The 14,443-nt window shown below is 40.3% G+C and overlaps 3 protein-coding genes across 3 annotated transcripts in view; all 3 read left to right on the forward strand.

The window, feature by feature from the left end:
• Window positions 1-1,887, forward strand: part of LOC310963543 (vascular cell adhesion protein 1-like) — a gene marked incomplete at both ends in the record, with an annotated part of 9,387 nt that extends 7,500 nt beyond the window's left edge. The window contains 2 exons of the mRNA XM_083936407.1: window positions 1-8; window positions 1,648-1,887. The exon at window positions 1-8 is cut by the window's left edge and continues 168 nt beyond it. Of these exons, the coding sequence (XP_083792533.1) occupies window positions 1-8; window positions 1,648-1,887 (248 nt within the window). The remainder of the gene's footprint in view (window positions 9-1,647) is intronic.
• A 2,930-nt stretch (window positions 1,888-4,817) lies between these two features.
• On the forward strand, window positions 4,818-8,214 carry LOC310963544 (myelin-associated glycoprotein-like; the record flags this gene model as incomplete). The annotated part of the gene is made up of 6 exons (XM_083936408.1): window positions 4,818-4,881; window positions 5,041-5,421; window positions 5,513-5,818; window positions 5,914-6,171; window positions 6,284-6,342; window positions 7,987-8,214. 6 exons carry the CDS (start codon window positions 4,818-4,820, stop codon window positions 8,212-8,214), a joined length of 1,296 nt encoding a protein of 431 aa, XP_083792534.1.
• A 2,611-nt stretch (window positions 8,215-10,825) lies between these two features.
• Window positions 10,826-13,972, forward strand: LOC310963545 (sialic acid-binding Ig-like lectin 14; the record flags this gene model as incomplete). Its single annotated transcript, XM_083936409.1, has 6 exons — window positions 10,826-11,153; window positions 11,855-12,160; window positions 12,257-12,514; window positions 13,277-13,361; window positions 13,461-13,500; window positions 13,733-13,972. The coding sequence occupies 6 exons, from the start codon at window positions 10,826-10,828 to the stop codon at window positions 13,970-13,972; spliced, it is 1,257 nt and encodes a 418-aa protein (XP_083792535.1).
• Between the last annotated feature and the right edge of the window lie 471 nt (window positions 13,973-14,443).

Here is a 14,443-nt window from a genome sequence, read left to right on the forward strand (position 1 = left end):
GTGTCAAGGTGAACAATGTCATCGATGGAATTTATTTCTGCATGGCCACAAATGTTCTTGGCAAGCAAACATCATCCGAGATCCATCTGAGTAATAAAGGTAAACACCGAACTCTACTGCATCCAGTTGTGAAGTAGCCACAGTTAATGTTGGATAAAGTATTTATATTCAGAATTTCTAAATTGAATTTTGAAAAGCTTTATAACATGTATGACATATTCAGATGTTTACTTTTTCTCATGTTACTGTACAGAGTGAAGTCATTCAACACCACTTCTGCAAACATATGTTGCACAATTTTCTTGTTTTCAAAATATTGTATGAAGTCGAGCTGTGCTTTTCATGAAAGTCCTGTGACAGCCATGATTCTTAACTTGACATAGTCACTTATAATGTTTTTATTTCTGTAGGAGCAAAACATCTGGATAGCTCTTCACCATGGGGGGCAGTTGCTGGAGGGATCACTGGGATCATCATACTCATCTGTGTGGTTGTTTTTGCTGTTTGGTAATTATCTTCAATCGATTTCATATCCAGATTTTTCCACGCAAAACAATTGTTTTCCCGTACATATTTGTAGTAAGCCGGGCAGTATTAGTTCTTATACTGTTAATTATTCTTTTTTTTAACTGAACAGGTGAAAATCTCACTCAAAGCAAAGTGCTTTTCCTGTTACTTTGAATTCAAAGTCAAAGATTTGTGGAGTTCCTCAGGGTTCAATACTCGGGCCCTAACTGTTGCTATACATGCTGCCTGATATTATTATTTTTTTTTTTATGCAGATGACTCTTTCTTTCTCTCAGTATCACACAACTTGACTCACTAAATGGGTGTCTAACTTAATTAAATGATTAGATGTCATAAAAAAATCATGCTGCAGAAATCAGGCATACTTTTTCATGGGGAATTGGATCTAACGAAGCATGTCGCTGCAGTTACGAAAGCCGGTTTCTGTCAGTTACATAAAACATCTTTGAACCTTTATGTGTTTTTCACATCTTGTATTGACTACTGTATCTATTAACGTTATTATACATGTCATATATTCATTTTATTATACACTTTTAAAGCATCAAATGTGTGTCATATAATCAAGAATATTGTTGTGGTCCCAAACAGTAAATGAAAGGCTGAAGCTGATATAGGCCTTGCTTTCGAATCCTCTAAGCTAAAATGGTGTGCTTTTGTGTACCGTAATTATTCTTATTGAATTATTCATCGACAGCCTTCTTATGACTTCCAGGTGGTTCAAGTCAAAACATCCAACTTCACAAACAACACAGGTGGGAAAATGTTTAAATATTCATGCACAATTGCCGGTTATTTATATTTTTCTAACTATACTGTCTGCACTGATAAATCTAGACTCAACTGAACAAGTTTCTCATTAGTGAGTTACCATGGAGACTCACAGGAAATATGATGAAACATCCTGTTAATGGTTAAAACCCCACATTGATAATCCACTGTTGTATCTACAAATACATACCTATTGCTTATAGGTTCCACATTTGGGCCCAGCATGATGTTTTTCCATTGCCAATAAAAGCTGTTTGATATTATCACCATGATTATCACTTTATTATAGCAGTGGGAGCAGAGTGGAACTGAAGGAAGAACGTTTCTCATTTGGTCTGTTTTCCACAGCGCCTAACGGCTGCGGAGCCAGCTGTTCAAGGACCAGACAGAGGAACAGGAACAGGAGACATCCATTATGGAGAGATCGACTTCTCAAAGCGGAGACCTGGACCGTCCTCGGCCTCAGAGCAGGACGGTGACCAGCAGCTGGATACTGTGTATGCACAGGTCAAAGTGTCCAAGACAGAAAACAGCTTCCAGACTGCTGACGGCCCGGAGGATCTCTACGCTCAAGTGAAGAAAAAATGATGTTTTTTATCAGACAAATATCACATTACTGTCATCCTTACAAGGAAATGTTTGACAAGTTATTTGCAATATATTTGAAGTCTGACATTTTGAATTGTGTTTTAACAGTACGCGTCATGACATGCATCATATTTATTCATCATGCATACCTTAGATTCGTGTTACGATGCAGCTGAAACAAATATGAAGCACAGTCATTGTTTCTGCATGTTTAGGTTTTTATGCTTTGAGAGGCTTTGCACGTTTAATATTTACATACTGTGTAAACATTACCCAAAGAAAAGAAAAAAGAAAGAGAATTAGTTACTTGACTTCAAACAAATGTTTTTTTTTATTATTACAAGCTCATTAAGAATTATATCAGCAATGAAAAATGAGAAATTGAATGTTTCCGTTTGTTTTTCTGTTTAACGGCTGTGCTATGTAACTGTTTTACAACTTAAACCAACTAGAATGTAAGTAATAATTAAGTTGAAATTGAACTCACACTTCACAACTTATAGGGTGCAACACTGGCAAGTAACTCTATGGCTGGGTGAATTGTTAATTTTTTTCATCTGGGGTAAAATTTACTTTTCACTTCCTCTGATATTAACACACTGACTTTGCAGCATGCAAACTATCACGCGGTAAGATCATGCTAGCCAAACCAGTTATTTAATAAAACTTTAGGGTGTACTTCCTTGTCATTCATGGGGATCAATGTTGTGGGACAGATGAAATCCCAAAATAAAAGACTCTTCACTTTAGTTTTCCTGTGCAGAGTCGACAGTCCAGCCTGTTTCATGAGCAGAATTTAAAAAAAATAAGGGAAGTGCTATTTCTAGATTTAACAGTAACCATTACTCTGTTTCTTAGCTTCATTTTGTAGATTTACAAAAAATATGGCTGAGCACTCCTCTATGTGCTGGGTGAGCTGTGTGCAATCAGAAATACTTTGATAATCCCAGGGGGAAATTATTTAAACCACCCTTTCCACCCCCCTTGGATAATACTTCTTTGCATTAACTTCTTCTAATCCCCATTGGTCATTGTTTCATAGACCTGTGGATTCTTTGGAACCACAAAGAGACCTGATCCGACGGGTTGCATGAGCTAACAAGACACTTTGGGTATGATTCCCAAATCCACCTCCCATTTAAAACACCCATTACCAGCTTTGGAGGTGACACTTGCATTGTTTTGTTTGTGTGTGTGTGTGTGTGTGTGTGTGTGTGTGTGTGTGTGTGTGTGTGTGTGTGTGTGTGTGTGTGTGTGTGTGTGTGTGTGTGTGTGTGTGTGTGTGTGTGTGTGTGTGTGTGTGTGTGTGTGTGTGCGTGTGTGTGCGTGTGTGTGTGCATGTACGCGTGTGTGTGTGTGTGTCATCATGGCAAAATGGGTTTCTGGAGATGCTGTAGAGGGAATTAATACCAAGGCGGTTCTGAATTTTTGTCATTGTGTTAGCATCACAATCGTGCAAGACACAGTCACAAATCTTTCCAGGTTTGTTGAGATCAAAAATGGGTGTGATCCAAACAAGGGAGTCAGGCGTAGGGCCTTGGCCCCCCACACACTTTACGCCCCTGGCCCGATAACGGTGCAAGGCGCAGTCACGAAACTTTAAAGTAACACTGTATCAACAGTCTCTCTTTAGCACTGTGCGTTGCATGTTCTGCTTTGCTTTTCTAATTTCCCTGCGTTCGCATTTGATTTCGTCCTGTTTTCATGATAAATGAGATACAGGGTTCAGCCTCTTGCTGACCACCATCAGGGGGGATACTGGAAATGACATGGGCTGTTGTTGCAGTACAATGAGACCAACACTGCATTTGGCCACTAGGCCTCACCGTTGGTAACATATTCCCCATCCTCCAGTCATAAAATGTCTTTTCCCAGTCACTGTCATTGATGTGATGTGATTTTCTTTTTTCTCAGAGCAAATGATTGTAAATATATCTGTTCAGATATATATATATATATATATATATATATATATATATATATATATATATATACTTTCTTTCTTTCTTATGAACCTGAAATCAGCAAAGAAGAAGCAGAAGCCTGAAATGGAAAATTTAGGAAGAACAATGATGAAAGAGGACTCTAGGTGATGTGGAGGAAGCTGCAACAATGGGAGAGTGTATGAAATAATTTATATCTGAGATGAGCAATAAGCAGTAGCTCCATGACCAAGCCTGTTTTTGTATTTATATATCCTAGAGTATTTTAATGGGTATTTAAGGCATTTTGTAGACCATTTCCTTAAAGATTGGCCAACTTGAAGTGTTCAGTTAACAACTAAATGTTTCTGAAAAGTTGATTTATAAATGATTAATACATTAATACATGATTCATTCTGCCTGGAAAGCAAATAAAAAAGATGTTTTTTTTCTGCAATCTAATCTTTATTTGCTCAAATCCATTTAAATTCATAAATGTTCCACATCGCTGCACGCAAGATGAGCGGTAAAAGTTAGAAGTTCCTGTATTGCTTTAATATTAACTGTAAGTCACTCAGTCTTACTTATAGTCTTGAAACAGGGGAAGTAGTTTTAAATTACAAAAGCTAAAAGGGAAGTTAGCGATTAGCTCTTCAGCCCAAATCCGCAGACTGATATTCACTTTCACCCATCGAAAGATCTCATTGCTGCTCTTCTTGATGTGGACTAGTTCGGTAAGGCAAGATCATTGACTGATTTGGCTTCTTGATAAACACTACATGTCATATTTCATTTCATAGTTTCACAGCAGCATTTCATTACTTAGTGGTATTATTTAGAATTGACTCCTGAAGATGTTAATTGCTTACTAATTATAACTCGGTGGTGTCTGGATGTGCCGTGTAAATGTTTGCACTTCAAGGAGAAATTTTCCCCTCACACTCTTTGTCATAGCTCCAAAAACACATTTACAAAGTAACTGCATTATTGTGTTTTCTAATCTAGGAGATGGCAGTCCTGTCTGTGAGCATTGCAACAAACAACCTGTTACTCCACATCCTCGTTCTTTCAGGTCAGCTGTTTATAGAGCTCATTTTGCAACTGTTAATGATTTCTACTGACATTGCACAGGGAACCGTACATGTAACATCCTGATGCCAAAGTACATTTTGTCGATCTGTTCGTACACATTTGTTCCACCTTATGTTAATAACGAGTCTGGTTTTTACAGGTGCTTTGGCTGTTTGTCGTGATTCGGCAAGTCTCTTCATTACCGCACCCCCGGTGATGGAAGCACTGAGCGGGTCTTGTCTTCAAATTCCCTGTAACTTCACTGGGAGATCAGAACCAGATTTTGGCACCATGTCAAATGTTGGAGTGTGGATTATAAACCATCCTAATAGTATCAGATTTCCACAGAACGTGATTTTCGATAGTAGTAAGACAGATAATATCTATCCAATGTATATTACTGGAGACCTGAGACAGAAAAACTGCACCACTTTATTTTCTACTTTGATAACAACTTATACAAATACATACTACTTCAGAATCAAGAACCCGGATTTCAGGGCAACAGCTTCTTGTGATCCTCTTCGAATAACAGTCAAAGGTAAGAGAGGCTTTTGTTTCATTCTGTGTTATGATTTAGAATAAAAATAGGGAAATTAAGCACAGTTTCTGATTGTGTTATTACACCACAGACTCTCCTCCGAAGCCCGGAATTGAGATCTCAGGTGCTCTGAAGGAGAAGGAGTCCGTCACTATAACCTGCTCAGCTTCCACTCCCTGTCCACACTCCCCTCCTGAACTCACCTGGAGTCTCCAACAAGACTCTCACAACAAAATAGAGCAGAACCCAGATCGAACCTTCACGACTAAAATCCAGACGACCCTCACTCTGTCAGACACACACGATGGATTCAACATCACCTGTTCTGCCAGATATCCTGTGAACGAAGGAAGAGATTTCAAGACAGCAGAGGAGACGAAGACTCTCAGTGTTTCATGTGAGACCATGTTTGTTATTGGATCCTGCTGAACATGATGATTGTGGGATGTCAGATGATTTTAATGAATAAAGTTAATCTCATGTTTTTCTCAGATGCTCCCAAGGACACCTCAGTGTCCATCAGTCCATCAGGTTGGGTGTCAGAAGGTAGCGTGGTGAACCTGACCTGCTCCAGCAGAGCCAACCCTCCTGTCAGCCGCTTCAGCTGGTCCAAGAACACCAAAGATGGACCCGTCAGTGTATCTGAAGGAAACTTTTACAGCTTTAATGTCACTGACGGAAGAGTTTACTTCTGTGTGGCCAAAAATGGTCATGGTGAAGAAAAATCCGAGATCCATCTGACTATAAAAGGTAAATATCGAACTGCTCTCAACTTACTTTGATCTTTAAGTGATGAACTTCTTCAGTTGGGTTACACGTCGTCCTTTACAGCCACTTATATACAGGTTTTTTCTCTGAACAGAATCACCTGATAACTCTATGAAGCTGGGGGAAGTCCTTGGAGGAATCACTGGGATCATCGTACTCATTCTCTGTGTTTGGCAAGTATCACAAATTAAAACAGCTAAGGTGATTCTCAGCTGCAGCCGCTATTAAGATGTAGATGATTAAAGGGGACATATTATGAAAAACTCACCTTTTCAGTGCTTGTGCACATACATTTGGGTATCTGGAGAGCCAAACGACAAACTGTGAAATAAGACAATCCAGTTCGTTTTTATGGGCTGCCTAGATCGGAAATGATATATATTACATGATAACTGTCACCGTTACAACCCTCGGTTAGGTTTAGGTAAAGATCGCGGTTTGGGTTAAAACACTAAAGAACTTAATGTAAGAAGGTTAACTTAAAAAGTCATCGTTTTCATGGGACGCAAACCCGAGTCCTTGGTCTTTTAATACTTCCTACTGTCATACTACACCATGATAGAGCGCCGCAGGGACACTGATGTGTTATCCTCACATGGTTATCCCTCGTACCATTACAATAGATGATAATGGCCTGACCGCCTCATATCTTTGGTACAGATAAGCAACTGAGCAACTGATAACACCCATTCAATGGTGGATGGATAAAACGTTATGTTTGCATAATGTAGGCTATTTATATTTTGTATTTACACAGCTAACAATCGTATTTAGCATTGTGCAAACTGGTTAGCTCGGCGTTTGCAAACGTTAGTTGGCGTTACCTTAGCTTTGTTGCCAGATCTTGTGAGAGTATGTTGCTGAGACAGAAACAAAGTTCATTTCACCTGATTTGTCTGTCTGAAAAGGACATTTTAGTGTCAGAATGTCACTATTGCATTGGTTTATTTTCTTCGATGACCATGTGGCAAAAGAATCAGTCCTAATCGGGTATATTCAGACGGATGAGAAAAGTAATGTCGTAATAATGTTCTTATAGAAACCCAAAATTAAGTATGAACCTGAAAATGAGCATAAAATAGGACCTTTAAGGTCGCACTCACACTGTCCATCCGTATCGTGCCCAAACAGGTTTTACAGGTAAAGCCTAGTTCGTTTGACCAGTGTGAGTGCAACCGCACCGCGCCTAGCTGCGGCACGCTTGCCGGCCACGGCCCGTTTGGGAGAGGAGGGCTTTTGTAAAGCGCGTTTGCACATGTACGAGCACGAGCATGCGCACATGCGCACATGTACGAGCACGAGGCCCAGGCAGTGTGAGTGCAAACGGGCCTGGGGAGGGGGGGACAAGTACCCTAAAGCCCGGGGCACGGTACGGACGGACAGTGTGAGTGCACCAGAAAGAGCATTTTTTTCTTCTTCATTCAATTCACTCACTGATTCCTCATTCATGATGTATCTTACAGCACCCTCGTGTGGTGGAGGCGGTCGAAGTCGACACATTCAACTCAGCAACAGAGTCAGGTGTGGAAATGTCAAACTTTTCTTGAGATATATGAAAACATTTGGGTTGAATCTACCTAAAAAAATCTACTGGTTATTTGTGAAAAAAAAAGAGAAGAAACAAAACCAATGTTGCCAAATATGCTGTTGGCAACCCGCTGTAAACAAACTGTGTACAAACCGCACAAGAGGAGACAAGTATTTCGCAAGCTCTTTTGTAACACACTATACGATGTTTTGGTGCTATATCACGACCGGATCACGACCAGCTACTCACAACATTTCATGTTTTTGCAGGGTCAAACAGGTGAAGAGCTGACAGGTAAAGCACAAGAAGAAGACATCCATTATGGAGAGATCGACTTCTCCAAGCAGAGACCTGGACCGTCCTCGGCCTCAGAGCAGGACGGTGGGCAGCAGCAGGATACTGTGTATGCACAGGTCAAAGTGTCCAAGACAGAAAACAGCTTAACGCAGACTGCTGACAGCCCGGAGGATCTCTACGCTCAAGTGAAGAAAAATTGAGTTTTATCTTATGATCATGGTTGGATTAGATGCATATTTGACCTAGATTATTTTTACTAAGACAATATATTTGATCATTTTGTCATTATTTTTTGTCAGGTTATGTAGGAAAAGCCACTGGCGCCCGGACAGAAGGAAATCACTTCCTGCAGTTAAAGGGGAACTCAAAACACACCCTGCAACTCAGACGGTTGTGTCAGTCATCTAGTATCAAATTGAATTTTGTGAAATGACCTCATATGACTGTGTCATTGATAATCAGCTCAACGCAGACTGCTGACGCCCCGGAGGATCTCTACGCTCAATTAACTAAAAAATGAGAGTTGTTTTGTTTGTGTGGACTGAGTATAAAGGGCCCACATGTGGGTGGGGCCCACAAAGATACTAGAATGAATAGCAGTGGATGTGTGGAGGGGCCTGTAGAGAGTGCCTGTGTTCAGGGTGGAGAATTACATGCTACGCGCCTGTCTATAAAGTCTTTTTTTATGTTAGATAATGTAGAAAAATACACTGAATCCTTGACAGGGAAATGTCAAGGATTGACAGCTGGTTATACAGAATAATATCACAAGGCTGCACTGGTGGCCATGAAGACGCTGTGTATGGTTGTGAGCCAACAGTTCAGCTCATTTTCTGTAATACTGTTGCACTCGTACTCAAGTGACTTAACTCATGCAAAAGTAAATAATATAATGCAAACACATTGTGTCTGGTTTCCCACACACAATGCTGTTTTGATGCTCTGGTGCTAAAAGGAAGCGAGGTTTGGCTGATGAAACAGAGCGGTGCACTGTAGCTTAAAAACGTGTTGTCAAGCGCAACTGACTTTCTGTAGACTATTGTTCAGCCACTGAGTGTCTGCATTTATATATATTTTTTTTTTCACTGACCATTTGGGAAGTCTTTTTCGACTGTTTCATAAAAACAGACACAGCTTTAACAATGATCGGTGTAAGACTGGGCGGATTTCTGACACCTTTTATGCTTTTTCTTAAAAGATAAAACTGGATCATTCTTACCTTTGTTTGCCTGTGTTTCTTTGTATGTAAAAATGCCTTTCCAAAAAAATGTAATTATATTTTTAAGATGATGAGGAAGCAGAAAAGTGCACAAGGCAAACACTTATTTTATTCAAGATTCAAGATTCAAGAAGCTTTATTTATCCCGAGGGAAATTATTGTGCAACAGTTTCAATACAAAGGTGGGAAAGGGTCAGAGTGACAATAAGCATAAAAACATAATCAAATCAAAAGAAAGCTAACATAAAATAAATCAAACAATTAACTTAATGTGACAGAATGCAACAGACGTGTGGTTAAACATAGGTATATACAATATACAACAATACGCACCGTGCAGTTTAGCAGCATATTGAAATAAAATAAGAACAAAGTGATAAGTGATAAGTGATAAGGAGCGATCTTTTGTGTTAGTATACATGCGTAGGTGACTGCTGGATTCATGTGTACATCCAGCACAGTATTGTATTTTTGCAACAACCCGTGGTCTCGTTCATTTAATGATAAAGTTGTAATAACACAAATAAAATCAGTCCAGTAATGCAGAGCGACAGTGATAAAGGTCAATATGATCCACGGTCATTCATGTGAGCAACACGTGACGCTTGTGTTTCTATTTGTTTAAATGCCATTATCATTCATCAGTATTGTGTTTGTGTGATGTATGAAGACCACAGAGCGCATAGACTCAAAGGATATAAAGGTGAGCACTTCTTGTGTTTCAGAGCACAAACTGCCCCTGTGCTCTGAAATCATAGGAAGTCCAATTTCAATTACGACAGCTGAAAAAAGGGAAGTTTGATGTTTGGGCTGTTGAAATGAAAAGATGTACCAACTTTCACACGCAAACCTCCAACCAAAAGGATCGTCTGTTGTCTCTCCCCTACTGATGTGGGCTTCTCTGGTAATTATTATTTACTACTTGTCTCTTTGTAACTACACACAGTAAATGATGATTGCTCAGAGCACGTTGAATGCTTCTTGAAGGCCACTGCATTGCTGTTTGCAAATCCAGGTGGCGGGCTTCATGGCGGTCGGGTCTGTGAGTGCGGTGACAGTCAAGACGTTACTGAGTGTCCTCTTTCTTTCAGGTGAGTTTGTTCAGTCACTTTTATTGCTTGAGTCATTTACGTTTTTTTTACTTAGAAACAAAGCACCCCACGATCAAAATTCCTGTGAATGGTATGATTTTGTCACAGTGACAATAATGACTTGGTTAGTTGGAGATCTTTTTGGTGGATATAGACAGTGGGGGATTGTTATTGTAAACCAGGGGTGTCAAACTTATCCAGTAAAGGGCCACTGCGGCTGCAGGTTTTCATTCCAACCAAGCAAAAACACACTTGGTCCAACAAATCAACCGTGTGAAGGCAGTTCAGGTGATTGAATAAGTCGAGTCAGATGTGTTCTTGCTTGGTTGGAATGAAAACTTGCAGCCCCACCGGCCCTTTACTGGATCAGTTTGACACATGTGTTGTAAACCAAGAACATGTAATCATCATCGATCATTTGTTAATCGAGACACTGGTTTCACAGGTGCTTTGGCTGCTTGCCCTTCAAACGTAGCCCTATTCATTAACACAGTCGGGCAGATGGAGGCCCTGAACGGATCTTGTCTTCATATTCCGTGTAACTTCACATCTAAACCGGAAGAGGACTTTGTCAGCACAAGAACAATCTACGGAGTGTGGATGAGAAGAACCGTCGATTTTGCCAACAGACCCGATGATGTGATTTTCCACAGCAGCAAGACAGTTAACACCTATCCTATGCGTCTTGCTGGAGACCTGAGACAGAGAAACTGCACCACTTTATTTTACAGTTTGATCACAAGTTACACAGACACGTACTACTTCAGAATTGAGAACCGGCCGTTCCTGGCAACAGCTTCTTGTGATGGTCTTCAAATTACAGTTAAAGGTAAGGGAATTTTATTCTTCATTAGTCTATAACTGTTTAGAATACAATGTGAGTGAACCTAACCTTTGCTGCGAACAGAAATATCTGTTATAGGAACATCAACAGTATCTGTGGTGTGATCAGAGACAGTGGTTTTCATGTCTGACGGAAATATATGCACTTCCTGAATATTAATGGGGTTTTTACCATTACCATTAATGGTACTATTAAAAGTCCCATGAGAAGGTCGCATTTACTGTACATGCCAATTTTTGCATTTAACACATCAAAAAGGGGAAGTTTCATGTGATTAGTTATTTTGACGACAGTATGTGTCATCAGTGATGGACAAATAAACATTCATTTGTCCGTGTTCAATTTTTATGTAACCTGACGGTTCGTGAGATGATTAGTGGGAGAAGAAACAATAAAAAACAGGTTTCTTCTACACAAATTTGTGTTCATAGTTTTGAATGTTTCTCTAATCTTTGAATGATTATGAAACATTGGAGAGTTCGGCCTTATTGAGCAACAAGCAGTTATTGAAATGAAACCATGTGAATGGTTTAGAAGGGAAATGTTTCTTTTTCATGTCGCCAACCCCCAAAAAAGTGTTTTGTTATATAATCGTGTAGATTACAGTAGCTAAAGCTGTTAAATAGAATAAAATCTACAATATTTGAATCTCAAATGTGCAAAATGCGTTCGATTTGAACCCACAGACTCTCCTCCGAAGCCCAGAATTGAGATCTCAGGTGCTCTGAAGGAGAAGGAGTCTGTCACTATAACCTGCTCAGCTTCCACTCCCTGTCCACACTCCCCTCCTGAACTCACCTGGAGTCTCCAACAAGACTCTCACAACAAAATAGAGGAGAACCCAGATCGAACCTTCACGACTAAAATCCAGACGACCCTCACTCTGTCGGACGCACACGATGGATTCAACATCACCTGTTCTGCCAGATATCCTGTGAATGAAGGAAGAGGTTTCAAGACAGCAGAGGAGATGAAGACTCTCAGTGTTTCATGTGAGACCATGTTTGTTATTGGATCCTGCTGAACATGATGATTGATGGGATGTCAGATGATTTTAATGGATAAAGTTGATCTCGTGTTTTCCTCAGATGCTCCCAAGGACACCTCAGTGTCCATCAGTCCATCAGGTTTGGTGTCAGAAGGTAGCGTGGTGAACCTGACCTGCTCCAGCAGAGCCAACCCTCCTGTCAACCGCTTCAGCTGGTTCAAGAACACCAAAGATGGACCCGTCAATGTATCTGAAGGAAACTTTTACAGCTTTAATGTCACTGACGGAAGAGTTTACTTCTGTGTGGCCAAAAATGTTCTTGGTGAAGAAAAAACAGAGATCCATCTGACTATAAAAGGTAACTATGAAAAGTGGCACATCAGCATTGCCATACACTGATCTGGGCGACTCCCTGAAAGGGAAGAGCTCCCCCGACAACTACATACCGTCAAGGGCCTTTATTCTGTTACCATTCATTCCGGCATTAGGAGTCATGGATCAGGATCAGAATATATTATCGCTCAGCCTTGCAGCCAATCGTTTCCAGTAGCCACTTGTGGTATTGAAATTAAAAGTCTCCCTGCGGCCCTAAAAGCATGTTCCCCATAGGCCACCTATGGTGTACACTGTTAACAGGACACCTCAAACTGCAAACAAGGTCATGCCATGCTTTAAAACCACACTGGTTACAGAAAATGAGCCGAACAAAGTTGTCACTCTTTTGGCGATAGCATAGTGTGACAAGAGTGTGTGGATGAACCATTAAGTCGTTCAGTGTTACTCATTTAGCAGCTGGTTAGCGGTTAAAAATGGCGGTCGCCGGGGCTGCATTGGCTCATGTGCTCATTCAGATATTGCATACACTTACGTACATACTTACATACAATTACGTTTGGACCATAGTTCATAGTTCCCTTTGCATTTGGAGAGCACCGTTTTTGTAGGAGCAGCGAAAAAAAACGGCGGTCTAAGAACTAGGATCATTATGAGTTCTTGCGGTGCAGGCACGCAAACTAGATAAAATTCCTCCAGTCCGAAAACACCTAACATTGTTCCATGTCCACATTCAAAACGTGTCTTCTTTCAGTCACTTATATTGGTTTTGTTGTCTTGTCTTGAGGCGAAGATAGCTCTTCACAGTTGGGGGCAATTCTTGGAGGAATCATTGGGATCTTTGTACTCATCTGCCTGGGTGTCTGTATTTGGCAAGTATCACAAATTAAAGAAGTCTTGATTCAGTTAATGAAACTCATCCTTTACACATGGCACACTTTGTATTGAACCTAATATCGTATGTCTTCCAGGCGTTTAAAGTCGAAACATCAAACCGCACATCAGACTCAGGTGAGAACACACTTCCCTCCCTGTACGGCGCTGCACCGTGTGCTCTGGTGTTTCACATCTGCTCACATTGGCTGTGGAGTCTACCTGAGTCTCAGTGATTTAGTTTGCATCCAGTCCTTTTGTCCAAAAGTCCACGTTTGTGATGAGTCTGTCATTTCTTTAAATATGGAAGCATTCGACTGAAGCTTCATCTCACACTAATGAACACTTCCTGTTTTCTGTTTTTTAACAGAGTCAAACCGGTGAAAATCTGACTGCTAAAGAGTCAGCAGGTAAAACAGAAGACGACATCCATTATGGAGAGATCGACTTCTCCAAGCGGAGACCTGGACCGTCCTCGGCCTCAGAGCAGGACGGTGGGCAGCAGCAGGATACTGTGTATGCACAGGTCAAAGTGTCCAAGACAGAAAACAGCTTAACGCAGACTGCTGACAGCCCGGAGGATCTCTACGCTCAAGTGAAGAAAAATTGAGTTTTATCTTATGATCATGGTTGGATTAGATGCATATTTGACCTAGATTATTATTACTAAGACAATATATTTGATCATTTTGTCATTATTTTTTGTCAGGTTATGTAGGAAAAGCCACTGGCGCCCGGACAGAATGAAATCACTTCCTGCAGTTAAAGGGGAACTCAAAACACACCCTGCAACTCAGACGGTTGTGTCAGTCATCTAGTATCAAATTGAATTTTGTGAAATGACCTCATATGGCTGTGTCATTGATAATCTGCGCAACCTTATCTCTGCATAAGATCAGGTTGTTAAACTCTAAATAGGGAATCATTCAAAATTATGACAAGAAGGAGTTACAATAAAATAACACCAGTAGTTCTGTACAAACATTACCAGCGTTATAGTTAATACATTTATTTTGTGATATTTAACATATTTTTCAGCACTTAATGTTTACTCATCTATTGTGTTTCTTGTATGTTTTGT

The sequence above is a fragment of the Echiichthys vipera genome (assembly GCF_963691815.1).
Source record: "Echiichthys vipera genome assembly, chromosome: 21".
NCBI lineage: Eukaryota > Metazoa > Chordata > Actinopteri > Perciformes > Trachinidae > Echiichthys > Echiichthys vipera.